Consider the following 14,454-nt stretch of genomic DNA (forward strand, 5'->3'; position numbering starts at 1 on the left):
AACTATGGTAGTCTTAGTTCCTTTTGTCATTGTGCACACAAGCAGAATTATATAACCCTAATGAGAGAAAGTACTAAGGCAAATACTCAAAAGTATGTGCGACATCTGCAGTTCCCAACTCCAGGGCGGGCAGACCCGGTCCCAGTTCATTAAGAACTGGCTCACACAGCAGGAAGTGAGCAGCAGGTGAGTGAGCAAAACTTCATATGTATTTACAGCAGCTCCCCATATCTTGCATCACTGCATAAGCTCTGCCTCCTGTCAGATCAGAAGCCACATTAGATTCTCATAGGAGCCAGAATTCTACTGTAAACTGCGAGTGTGAGGGATCTGCTTTGCATGCCCCTTATGAGACTCTAATGCCTGATGATCTGAGGTGGAGCAGAGGCAGTGATGCTAGCACTGGGGAGTGGCTACGAATATGGATTATCATTAGCAGAGAGGTTTGACTGCATAATAAATGTAATGCACTTGAATCATCCAGAAACCATCCCCCCACCCTACCCCCCATCTGTGGAAAAATTGTCTTCCATGAAACCAGTCCCTGGTGCCATAAAGGTTGGGGACCGCTGGTCTACATAATAGAAGAGTTTTTTTAAGTGATATTATAGATAAGTAACAAAATTGTCCATTTAGCTTACACAGAGAATGATAATGCAACACGCATTACAATTGTCTGGGGACAACAGATTAATTTCCAGATCAATAGAAAAATCACCATTTTGTTGGACCAAAATAATTTAATGTTTTTAATTAAATCTAAAATGTATAGAATAAAATTTGAGTTCACATTAATCATCTCATTTTCTCACTTATATAAAAAAATACAATGTGTTGGGAAAATAAAATCTCCCAATGACACTCAAACAGCAGAATTTCACAGATTTAAGTGACAGCTAACTAATCATTTATGATAACAGTATATGGGTTAATTTTCTTAGACTTGATAAGAAAAACAAGAGAAATCCCATGCTGTATCTTTTAAGCTAAGCTACTAAAAATGTTTTGTATCACATGGTAAATACACAGGATAATTTACTATAGATATATTAATAAAAGAAAGCCACTAAGGCAATTTCTAGCATAAACAATAATAAAGAATTATGTTTTATTCAAAAATAAATGTGTTTATTCACCCTGATTTTGGTATCAGCTGAAGTAGTATGATGTTTTTTAATCAGATGGCCCTGAATATTCTGACTATGAATATGTAAATTTTACAAGTAACAGGATTAGAATATAAATCAGAACAGTGCACTCTTCTCTGTAGCAAATAGCTCTTTCTGTGTTATTCTGATTCAGCAAACAGTTGCCTATTTTTGCTCAGAAGTAAAGGACCAGCGCAAGACACAAGAATAGACCACACCATAAATAATTAGGGCTCACTTGCCACTATTCTTGCTTTTCTACAGAGAGCTTGGTTTGAAGTCCTTCCAAGGCTGTGTGAAGACTAGGTCTAACAAAACTCTCACCTTCTAAATCTAATATTCGTAATTCCTAACATTATAGATTATTATTATTCCACATTTCCGACAACAGGCAGATTTTGAATTTCTTCCAGCTGACTCCACCACTTACACTACTCAACAGCTGGGATATATGATAACTTGGCAACCTGATAATATTCTAGATGAATGCAAACTCATTCTGTAACCAAGAAACTCTGTCAGAAGTAAAAATCAAAATAGCCTCTCTTAAGTTCAAATGAGAACATAAAATGTTTTGAACAATGCGTGATTTCAGAAAATGAGCAACTGTACTTTGAAAGTTTAGCGAACTGACACTCCCTATTCAAAGCCTACAATTCTTTTCTGATTAGATCAGTCCCCACAGCAAGTCATCAGGATAATAAGCACTGTAGTGAAGTCATCGTATTGGATACTGATGGGAAATCATAACTAGCTTCAAAACACATCAGAAAACAATGAGTTTTCCAGTTCTCTAGCTTTTCATGGGATACACAGCCCAACACTCTTACTTTCCTTTCCAAGACTAAATGAAACATAGAACATCTATAAACCCAAGCACAAATTGATGAACTAAATATTTTAAAATCACAAAGAAAATGAGGGAAATCTAGACAATATGTTTGAAGAAATATGTTTAAGAGCAATACTGATCATTTGGTTATGATTAAAGTATAGTGAGAAGCACAATGGCCTTCAGATCTTTAATTTCCTTTTATTTCCAAAGGCAAATAAAGAAAAGCTTTTAAACAATGTCTGCTTCAGCACTTATATGTCAATTCAGCACTTATTTCTGTTTTCAGTCACCTGAAATCAGTCATGTGTCACCGAGGTAAACCTTGATGTGACAGAAATTCATACAGCCATAATTTTTTCAAAAGTATAAAACACATACACTTTAGAACTTTCAGATTTTTTTCTTTCTGACTTTATAGAGCACAATTGTATTTCTTCAATAAGGTTTACTAGTCTATATTGCAATATTTCTCATTTTTAAAGTTCTGGAGACAATGCATTAAGAACCTTATTCTGGAAATGGAAAGATGGAGGTAAACATGAGTATATTTCACACACACACACACACACACACACACAAAATGCTACAAATATGCTTTAGCCTAAAATATCATTGCACTTGCTCAGTGGCTGTATTATACACAATAGAGTGTTGGCACAAAGGAATTCTGATTGTGCTGTTTACAAAATTCTACATGGATTGCAAGTTCAGTTATAAAACATATTCTAGAATGAGATAAAACATAATTGTGGATGAATTTTGAGCTTTTGGGAGATTTAGAATTTTATAATATTATTTCCAGATTTTATACTTCTTTCTACTAATAGAAAACTACATGCATTTTTAACCATATAATCCCATTCAATTTACAGAAATTGAGTTACTAACCCGAAAGCAAATATTCAAAGGATGCAAAACCATTCGAATACAACCTATGAAAATAGGCCACTATTCACTATTAAATAAGCCTCTGGAGCTACCGTTGGGTGTCGAGTGTTTTAGGAGTCACAATAAAGAGAATGCCTACATACACTTAAAAATGTATGTCCAGAGACAAAAAGACTCTTAAAATGGAGAGGTGCAATTTCTATTTTATTTAACATTATATTTAACTATAAAGTCAAAGTAAACACAATACTGAGACATCAACATCAAGTTAGCATAGAATTCTCTGAACATAAAGGGTAGGCATAAAAACATCTCCAAATATACTTTTTTATGTTTACATTTATAACAAACTCACTAAAGTCTTTCATCTATCATGCTATAAAATAATTTTTACAATACATCAGAATAAGTATATAGTCACAAACTTTTTTCAAATACATTAAGATCATTTTAAGAAAAATGATTTATTGATGCTTTCGGCGTTGAAAGAGTCCATGTATTTAAGAAGCTTTTTTATAGGGCTAACCAATACCCTATGCCAAGCAGGAGCAGCAATGCCTTAGTAATCTCATGAAGAATTAATCATTATCCACCCTCCCAGGAAGAATTATGATTATGCGTAATGCTTAAGAGCTTTTACCAAGCAGAGAAAACGCAATGTACTTCTTGGAAACCAAGCCCCTTCCCCCCAACTCTACTGCCCATCCAAGGGCGTCTCTGGACTGTCACCCACCCCATCGCCCTCCCTGCGTCGGGGTGCTGAATCCCATCCAAAAAGAACCTGGTCCATTCCCAAGATTGGTGCAGACACCTGTTTACTTGTGCCCAAGCAGTGGTGCCTCTGGTTAAGAAAAGGTAACGGTTGTCTCGCTGGTCCGTGCCAAGCCACGCAGCCCCAGCGCGGAGACATACCTTTGTACCTCTCCAGGACATCCTCGTAGGCCTGGAGGTACTCCTGCTCCTCCACGTACAGGTAAGCAGCAGGGGAGAGGTAACCCGCCATGCCGAAGTTTATCTAAGCGATGACTGGCCAATTCCCTCTCCCCCTCGTAACCCCAGGACAGTATCGTAGTCAGCAAGACGCAGCCTTGGGAACTGAAAATGAGGAAGGAGCAGCAGGCTGGGGGAAAGCGCTGAAGCCGGAGACGCAGAGCAGGGGCGCGAGGGGGCGGCAGCCGCCGGAGCCGGCAGAGGAAACGCCCAGGCCCCCTGGCTAGCCGCGGGTGGGCCGCCGGCTCCCGGGAGCCAGAGTCCCTCTCGGGTTTCAGCAGCGGCAAATCTCGGCGAGACCTGGGGCGGCGACAAGCAGCGCCACGCCACGCGCAGGAGCCGGGAGCGCGGCGGGGGCGGGAGGGGGCTGGCGGGCGCCCGGACCCTCTGCGGCCAGCGCCGCCGCTATCCTGGCCTTGCACGGGGTGCCTGCTCCGGGCCGGGCCGAGGCCGCGGCGGCTGTGCGGGAGGACCGGCGCGCTGCCTCCGCCCGGGATGCTGCGCGGCGCATCTGCGGCATTTCCTGGCCGCCGCGCTGCAGACACTCGCCCGCGCCCCCGGAGAGAGGGAGGGAGGAGGGGGGAGGACAGAAGGGAGGGGGAGAGCGCGGCGGTCAGCGCCCCGGCAGGCGCGGCTCCGGCCTCGGCGCCGCTCGGCCCCTCCCTGCCAGGCAGAGCCGCAGCTCCCCGGGCCCCCTCCCCAGGCCCGCCCACCCGGGTGGATCGTGCGGCCAAGCACGCCCACCCCCGGACACTGGCTGCCCGGGCACTGGCTGCCCCGGATCCCCAAGGGCGAGGTTTCTATTTGGGACCCACAACAGGTGCCTGGGAAACAAAGCCGCAGATGGTGGCCACCGACGTGCGCAGCCCCTGGCTTGGAGGACGGCGGCTCTCCCCAGGGAAAGGGCGATCGGGAGAAGAGTTGGAAATACTTTTTTCAACCCATCATATGACATAGGAGGACTCGGGTCACTATGGCAGTACAGGGCTGGGAGGGCACGGGGTCTGCGCCCAGGGGACATCCCGGGGACGGGGCGGGGCGGCCTCTGCAGGTGGCCTCGCGCATCAGGGCCTGACAGCCAGGCCATGCCTGCGCCTGCGCCTGCGCACCCGGCCTCCCGCGGCTGCCGGAGGACCAGCCCGCGGTCCCTCCCTGCTGCCCCCAAGAGCCCGCCTGGGCATCTGCTGCTGCGCTCCTCCGCGGGCCTGTCAGTTCATACACGCCACATATTACTTTGTCACCTCCCTCCTTCTCTCTACTTATTATTCATTCTACATAGTACTAGTAACCATTAAATTGAGTAAAATGGGTACCGTTTCCTTAAATTTGATAGACCTGTATCACATACTAAAGTGAGTTTAAGGGTCCACTGGAGGAACCAGTTGGTACCCAGGCATGTAAATGGATAAGTTTACGAGTAATGACTGAAGTCAGGCTGCCTTATATGGAATCCTGGCTCCGTACTGTGTGACATGAGCAAGTTACTTATCCTCTCTGAGCCTCTCTTCATCAATAGAGATAACAGTGCCTAACTCATAAGTTGCTATAGTAAGTGCTGTATGTTAGCTGTTACTACTGCTATCATTATTAGATAAACCAGCTCATTGTTCAACATATGACCTATATCACCTCACCTCTTGTCCAATTCTTCCCTATTTCCTCTTTTCATATATACTGACCTTTTGCCCCGATTAATTTTTTTTTCCTTTCTAGCATTGGGTGTTGTGAAATCTTTTCACTGGGTGTCGTGAAATCTTTTCATTAATGTTTAGAGGAGGATGAGTTTCTCTTGAAAAAATTGTATACTCTTGAAAAAACTAACTTGACTTAGAATTGGAACACTTAACTCCTCCTCGGCCATTGGTCTAATTTTGTTACTCCAAACAAAGCAAGATCACATCTCTCTCCTATTCTGACCACTGATTTATAATGAGTTTGATCCCTTGTCCCACTAAATCTTTAAGATCACTAGAGTTTTCTTGCAACTTGATAGGCATTTACGTGCACATGAGTTCATTAAGTAACAGATATCATATGGGACACCCGAAATGAAAGCATTAGCAATGAAATCCCTAAGGGTCATTCCATTTACAGACCACATATGTATAAACATAGGTCTTTCAAAGCTGTCTTATCTCCCTTGCAATGAGTAAGGACATTGAGGGCAAGTCTGAGTCTTCATCAGACACTAACACCCAATAGCATCCAGGTTTATGAATATAGTCAGCACACATTTAGTGATTTTAATTGTCCATTTAAGGAGCCAGTCAGAATGAGCAGAGGCAGCAATTGAGGTTGTTTGTAAAAACAGCCTTTGCCCCATGCATTCTTGGAATGGTAATATTGGGTCAATATACTAATAATAATAGTGTATTCTGTACAGAAGCAGCAAAAGCATTAGCAGTAAAAAGCTTGGCCTCTGGAGTCAAGACTGCTTGAATTTAGATCTTAGCTCCAATACTTCCTAGCCCTGTGACCTCAGGGAGTTTCTTTTCCTTCCTCAGCAGATTCTGAACTGAAAAATGGAAAAATAGTATCTACTTCATAGGGTTCTTGGGAGGCCTGAGGAGATAGCGTATTAAGTGTTTATTAATAGAAAAGAGCAACCAGACCATTTTCCATGCACCAAGGAGTTTGCAGAATGTTTTGCGTTCACTATTATATTTAATCACCACAACCATGACTCTTTGATAAAGAAACTGGAGCTAAGAAGATTCCATAAAATTTCCAAGTAAACACAACTAGTTAGTGACAGAGCAAGAATTAAAATCCAAGTTTGCCTGAGTTCAAAGTCTGACTCTGTTTTGATCCTTCAATTCCACCTTCAAAGAATTCAGATAGGACAAAAACATTTATTTTAAAATAGCATTATCACTGACAAACCAAGGTAATTTACCATTAAAAACCCAACTTACAAAATCCTGTAGCTAAGAACAGCAGATCTGTATTGTTTGTACATAAGAGGCATTTATACAATGGGTGTTACAAAGCCCCTGTCCTTACATTTTGTCATTTTATTCTCATATTGACTCTGAGAGACAAGGAGTGAATATACTAGTCTAAGATTTTAATATGATGAAACTACAGTAAGTGCAGAAGCACTTTTAAAAATATGAAGTGTCAGATGTGTTCTACCATCACCAATATGACTTTCTGAAAGCAAACCTAATTATGTCACTGAACTGCTTAAAAATCTTCAGTGGTTTCCCACCACTTACAGCATAGTCTAATTGTCTCAGTATTGTACGCAAGCACCTTTACAGTTTCTGCCATTCCCTCCCAAATCCCACTCTTAGCTACATACAGTACTTGCAGGTCCTATTTAAACACATCTCTCTACCTTTGTTCTTATGGTGCCATCCCTCTGAAGTGGCCTTCCCTTTCACCCTAATTCCATCAAGCTCTTTAAATCTCAGCTCAAGTGGCACTTCCTCTCAGAAACCTTTCAGGAACCTCCCATGCCTCCCTTTTCCCTCCAAGTTAATTAGACTCTCCTCTGGGTTCTTTTAATATTAGGTGCTTATTGACATTACAATTAATCTCTCACACCATGTTATAATTGTCTAACAACACATCCATTTATCATATTAGATTACCACTTTTCAAAGGCAGAACTTTGTGCTATTCTTTATTTTATCGCAGGGGCTCAATAAGTATTTGTTAAATGTGGATAAATTAAGGTATCCCACAGACCATATAGTTTTTTTGAGTCGATAGACATTTTCACACAATCAAGTCTATTTTTATGACCCTAAAAACAAATAAAAATAGTAAACGTTTAGCTCTTTTATTACTAAGTAATGAACACCACAGACATCCTCCACATCATTTCTGACCCTCACCCCATCTCTTAAAGGGGATGAATTTCAGAGAGGGGGTGAGTTTCAGGGAGAGTATAAAAATGTGTGATAACATTAGAAGTTAAAATTTTAATAGTGTGTTGTCAAACTATCCATGGCACCAAATTCTCTTAGATAACCCTTATCATCACACTGTGTGATCACCAGTCAATTTAATACATAATATATCTGAATCTCATAAGTTAGCCACATTATGAATTAAACAGATATTTGTGGACTGGCCCCCAAGTCCATCCTCCATGTATGATTATTATTTATGATTTGTGTAGCAAACAGCCAATTGACCAATATTTATTTAAAACACAATAGTATACTTCCATACTGTTTGTTGTTTCATTTTATTTTGTTTTGGTTTTGAAGAATTAGTATAATTGTAAAAGCATGTAGCTTTAGGGTCTCAGGATCTCCAGTGCATCAACTGCCACCGACTTTATAGCTATCCCCACAAACTCATGAACACTTTACAATAAATAAGACGTGGCCCCTGCTCTCAAGGAGCCCACAGTCTACTAACGTCATCAGCACCTGTGTGCACACAGCATCCCATGAAGGCCCCCATTTCTTCCCCACCTGCAGTGTACACTGATGGTCAGTACCACCAACTTCTGATGACTTCCTGCCTGGTAGAGTCTTTCCCAACTTATATAATCTCATTCCCCGTGACAAACACCTACCCTGTCCTTCTCTCATGACCTTCACTACCAAAAGCAAAATATCCATCTCTGTGACCACTATCAAAACTCTCAGACCAGAAGCACCTTGTCTTTCATAAAAATGCACAGCACAGGCATCCTGTTTTGATGCCCCAGGCCCCCAAAACTTCTCACACATACCCTCCTTTCATCTATCTTCCCTTTCTGTTGAGTCAAACATCTGGTATGGGCAATGTCACCTCCTCTCCCTTGAGCCTCAGGCCTGAGGGAGGGTTCTCAACAGGGCAAAGAGGCAGGCCGTAGTGACTAAACACTTTCTGGTACTCAGGAGGGCAAGGAGGGTGGTGAGAGCCAGGTCTGCCCTGGCTGTCCAAGGCCAACCCTGCTCACTCTCACTTGGCTCCCACACAGTCTCCATCCTCCATCCTCCCTCCTCCTCCCCTTTCTCACTCCACCCCTCCTTCTTCAAAGGCCTGGGTGAGACCAGCCAGCATCTCACAACAGAAGCCAGAAGAAGTTCAAGGCTGTTGCCCCAGAAACCCTGACTGGAGAATAGCTGGCTGGGCCCTGTTTGTTTTTCCCTTAATCAGAAAATCCCACTAGGGGGACACAAGGGGGGATCTCAGCTGCCTTGATGGTTGCAATCTGGGCTGATCCCCTCTAGCCCCCTAGAAGGAAGAAAAAGTACCAACTTTGCACTATAGTGGGAAGCAAAAGAAAACAGTGGCAGGGGGGCCCCCAGAGTTAAGAGTGGGGGAGGGGGGAGAAAAGGAGGTCTGGACTGCTGGTTGCAGAAACCAAGTCAAAAAACACCTGGCCTTTGGCCTTTGCAAGAGAGTCCTCAAGGACATCTCTGTCCTGCCCTATTAACGCTTCCAAAAGGAAAATATAATTATTGAGAGAATGGAAGAAACACCACCCCTGGAAGCAACTCTCATGCACAGAACATACACACACAAACCACACAGGCACTACAGGGTTGGAGGGCTGATTTCCACAGTGTTCTCAGCTTTCAGCTGGGTAAAACAAGCCATCACTTCTGGTTCAGCTTTTACAGCCAATGCAAGGGAACACCCGGTAACATAGAACAGAAACACTGGCACCTCCCATATATTAATTAATCAGGAATGCATGATGGCTAAACTAGGGACAAAAAACTGCTATGGACACAACGCTGACAAAGACGCTACATGAAAAAAATAATGACAGCATATTCCCAAGTTAACTGGAACACGCTCTGCAATCCTGGGTACCAAAAACCGTGAATCTCCTTGAGTTCAATCTGCGTAGCTCAGTGCCCCTGGGCAAAACTGAAAATGAAGACTGCTCTCTTGCCCCTTCCAGCAAACACACTAGAAATCACTGGACTTAATACTTTCAGGTTTTTGTGGTAGCTACTGCATGTAAACAGGAAAGTTTAATGCAGATGTCTAAACATTTCCTTGTATTTCAAAGGAATCAATTCATCCAACCACAAGGCAGGGCCAAACAGCTTAGTCACCAGCAGGCAGGGCAAGTCGCTCTATCGGTAAAACGAGGCATAAAGTAAACACGGTCATCCTCCTCCCCCACCTTGAGCACAGAGCATCAGCTCCCGCTATGGCCCCCAGGGAGCAGATGGGTGAATTTCCGTGACTCCCATCCCCAGCTCCATCCTCTTCCCCGGATGCTCTTACCCGCTATCCTAAGCACTGCCCTCTCGGCAGGGTCCAGCACCGAGCCCCCTTGAATCTTTCTTTTCGATCTCTCATGTTTAGGCAAATTCCAGGGTAAGGTGTCTCCCGGAGCTGGGGATGCCGAGCCGGATTTCTGGCTGAAATCATCTTCGTCGGAAAAATCCGCAGAGGAAGACATAGAGCAACGATAGGACGCGTTCCCGGAACTCTACAGAGGATGACACAGAAAAAAGCATTAACAGCAAAATATTCACATATGCTCTTCGATTTGAACACCTCCCCCCACCAACCCCCACCCCCGCCCCCAAACCGGGTCTGGCATCCTGCACCATCCTCAGAGCGGAGGGGATATACAGAAACAGAAATAACGAAACGCAGGGCTCACCATCTTTTCTTGGCCAAGTCTCTGATAATAGAAACAATACCCAGGCAGTCCCAATACATGAAGATTTGCACGGAAGAAGTGTGTGGCCTGAGGTCCGGCCACCAGCTCACAAATGACTGGCCCAACAATGAAGCCAGAATCAACAGCCTTCCTGTTACAAATCTATAGTATCTGGCTCCCCCTCCAGGACAGGAGAAACATTTTCCATTGCTAGACTGCTGGTTAATTCATTAATGCAACTAACTCGAAGTTTCAAAAACAAAGCACAAACGCAGGATGTTGGGTCCCAGCTCCTTTCCGTTTCAAGTCGTCTCACCGCTGGAGACTCCTTTCTGACCAATTGTGAGCCCCTTGTCCCCTTTATTTAATTTTCTTCGTCAAGACTGAAGCAGGTTCCCAGAAAAGAGCAAGGAGGGAGGAAGGGCTGATTCTGAGAAGAGCCTTTTCTTAAGACCCGGAGAACACAAAAGACTGTTTTCAGAAGCCTAAGGCAGCGCCAATAAACAAACATCTGAACTCAGTTTAGAGTTCGAGAAATAATTTAAACTTCTAGCAAAGTAACAGCTGCCAATAATGTAAATGAGAATGATGCAGTGCAGTGACAGGAAACAGAGCTCTTCTCGGCTCCTGGTCATTACACAGTGAAATGAGAAACAGGATGCTTTTACCAAAGCACTTTGCCTGAAGGTTAGTCCTCATTTCATCTAGCAGGAGCAAATCTGCTGGTCACGTCTTGCATAAAAGGAGAAGGAAAAGGCACAAGATGTTATTCCTTCCTTCTTTATTGGGTATTGCTTGTGAATATTGAGAGTCGCTGGCTTACTAATGAAACAAGGATGCTAACTATCTGTGCTACAAACAGGGTTATAAATAAAGTATCAAAGGGAAGTCTTCACTTTCTCACTGAGAATTCCACTTTACTGAGGCTCTTGGTAAAGATGCAAAACTGGTATAACTTGAATTCCTGAAATGTAAGTTGCAGCCACGGATTCCTAAGGAGCAAGTTGCAGGCAGGAATCAGTGAGGCGTACTCCAATTTGAGCAAAAACACTGGGCTGTTCACAAAAGCGGTGGCAACTGCAGCACAAACAGGCTGTGTGAGCCACATCCCAAAGCTCTCACCCAAGGCACGTGAAATAAACTATAACTGAATCAGGACCACTGACCTTACCTCAGTCTATTTAGGAATGTGGCTACACATGGTCAACACCATCATTTTAAAGGCTCACATAATATTTCCCACAAAATGAGGCATGTAAGACATTTTAGCTCTATTCCTCCCCAAAAGAGGAGTCTTTCATTTTACATAAAATTTCATCATCTTGGCTAATTTTTACATTTTCCTAGTGACAATAAGGTATCGGGCAAACTTGAGGCAAATAAGTACCTAAAATTGATTTTCTGTATTGCAGCTAAAGTCCATAGAGAGTTGTGAGTGGCATTAAGTCAGTCACAGTATGCTATTATCAACCCAATTTATTTTCCATGCTTTTCTGAAAATTCATCTTGAGCTCTGTGAGGTTTTGTTGTTGGCTGGCTCAGTGAAAAAGGGTGACATTCGTAAGGACTTTTAAAAGGGTATTAGGTTTCTTTGGTTGCTTTCTGTCTTCCTTAAAATGGCTTCCTACCTGTCCTTACAGTAAGGTCATTCTTTATCTGTGAGATTATATTTCTTGTCGCCTGCACTATTTTTCTGAGTATAGTAATTTGATTGTTTATCTTTACAGATAGACTTGGGGAATAACTGTTAACTGCTCTTTTCCAAAAATCACTGGTTATTGATTTTTGCAGAGTAAATTTTTTTCAATGGCCAGAGTCTCAGCTGATTGAACAACAGAATGTGATTTATGCCATGACATAAACACCATTAATCACAAGCAGCCAGATGGGAACAGTTACCATCCTGGGACCCAAGGTGTTGACTGGTGTAGCCTCTAATCTGGTAGTGTCATTGGTAAACAGATAAGAGATAAAAGGAAAAAAAGGCAATCAGCAACACTTCTTTTCAGCAATAAACCAGAGAAAAACATAGATCACACAGACACACACACACACACACACACACCCCATGAGGGAAATTATACATGTTTACATATGGTAAAGTCTCTCCCAGGCTACATGATTCAAGCATTTTAACAATTAAATTATTAGATTGTTTCCACAAACAATCCATAAATTCCTTTTAAAAATATAAGGTAAACCACACAAAATTGGGCCCAACTGAACCCAGAACATTGAGAATGGATTTAAATGAAGCTGCTTTGAAATGGATCAATCCTATTTTTTTTAAAAACCTATTATATTCTTTACAGATTTGAAATGATTTGTCAAGTCATGTCGAGATCTTGGGGCTTAAAGAAGAGGGTACGAGTACAGTTTTCTTTTGCTTGTTTTGGGGAAAGCAAACATATTCTCTGACCCAAAGTCCAGAGCTTAACCTTTGATGTGGGGCTTGGAAAAGTAGGACAAAGGAAGATGGCTCCTGTGACCAACAAAAGCCCCAGGTTCTATTATTCTACACTTGTGTAGCCTAGTGTTTGATTCTCGTTAAAATACAAATATAGTATCTATGTCCATCAATAGAAGATTGGTTAAATAAATTATAGTATATCGATACTGTGGGCTACTCAGCAGCAATTAAACAAAAATGTTGGTGCTCTACATTGAGCAAAGAAGAAAGAATTTATATAAAATGATTCCTTAAAATCTGTGTGTGTGTGTGTGTGTGTGTGTGTGTGAATGGATGGACAGCTAGTTAACAGTATGTAAATAGTAGTTATCTTTGGGTGATAACTAAGTCTTTGAATCGATTTAATTTTATTCCTTATAATTTTTTAATCCAATACAAATACATAAGAAGATTATGAAAAAGAAAACAACACTATGTCAAGGGTCAGAGAAAATATCAAAGACTCTCTGAAGAAGTAAGCCAGTACTTTTAAGTGTTTTGGGCTCATGGACACCCCTGAAAATTCAATGAAATCTATGGAAACCTCTCTCCATCATAAAGCACATAAGCAAATACCCACAAACTCTGCAAATCATTTATGAGATTCACTGACACACTGACCCCAGGTTAAGACCCAATTCACACCATCATTTTTCATCGCCATTTGGCATGTATGTTGAGAACAAGAGATACAGGAAAGAGCTGTGGAGTAAGCATACCAAAAAGGAAACAGGGTAATTATGGAAGTGAAGAAAAAGTTGGCCTAGGTCATAATATTTTTAACAGTTGGACTCTTTTTTATAAATGTCTATGAGTCACCTCTGGACTAATGGTGAACCTCTACAACCAAAAAGCACTAGGTTGTAAGAAACCAAAAACCTTGTACAATAAGTCCTCACTTAACGTCATCCATAAGTTCTTAGAAACTGCCACTTTAAGCAAAACCATGAATAAGGAAACCAATTTTACCATAGGCTAATTGATATAAACAAGACTTAACTACAGCATATTTCTAGTCACAAAAACATCACCAAACTTCTGAATAACCAAAACACTTTTAATATTAAACATTCAAACAAATGTGAGCTACACATACACTTAAGGAAAATTAATAAAAGCAAATAAGATAGTTATTTACTCAATTTTTGATGAATTAGTGAGTGATTGTGGTCGTAATGGTGGAGGATTAAATCAAGGAACAAATGTTGGGCAAAGTGAAAACTGTAAGGAGCACCTCTTCTCACCAGGCAGTTCAAAAATGGTAACAAATGCGGTGGACTCACTGAGTGCCTTCGCAATGCATCATTTATTGCCATGAATTTCTTTGATGCTGTAGACTTTACAAATTTTTGTTTTACAATAATTTATATTTATTCATTCATTCCTTTTCTAACCTGCTTATTCCAGGTCAGTGTCGAGGGTGGCTGGAGGCTGTCCCAGCAGCTCAGGATCCCACCCTAGACAGGAGGCCATTCCATAGCAGGGCACATAGCGGGGCACACCCACACACACTCATCCTGGGGCAGTGTAGACACGCCAAGTCACCTAACCCATGTACATCTTTGGATGT

The 14,454-nt window shown here is 42.1% G+C and overlaps 1 protein-coding gene across 9 annotated transcripts in view; it reads right to left on the minus strand.

The window, feature by feature from the left end:
• DST (dystonin) overlaps positions 1-14,454 on the minus strand; it is a 443,403-nt gene that overhangs the window by 337,224 nt on the left and 91,725 nt on the right. For 4 of the 9 annotated variants that reach the window (XM_069487494.1, XM_069487492.1, XM_069487489.1 and 1 more), the window contains exon 4: positions 10,051-10,258. In XM_069487494.1, the coding sequence (XP_069343595.1) occupies positions 10,051-10,258 (208 nt within the window). Of the gene's footprint in view, positions 1-3,783; positions 4,377-10,050; positions 10,259-10,435; positions 10,554-14,454 lie in introns of those variants that run through there. The other 5 variants (XM_069487498.1, XM_069487497.1, XM_069487496.1 and 2 more) reach the window with 3 other exon arrangements.

The sequence above is a fragment of the Eulemur rufifrons genome, chromosome 15 (assembly GCF_041146395.1).
Source record: "Eulemur rufifrons isolate Redbay chromosome 15, OSU_ERuf_1, whole genome shotgun sequence".
Lineage (NCBI taxonomy): Eukaryota > Metazoa > Chordata > Mammalia > Primates > Lemuridae > Eulemur > Eulemur rufifrons.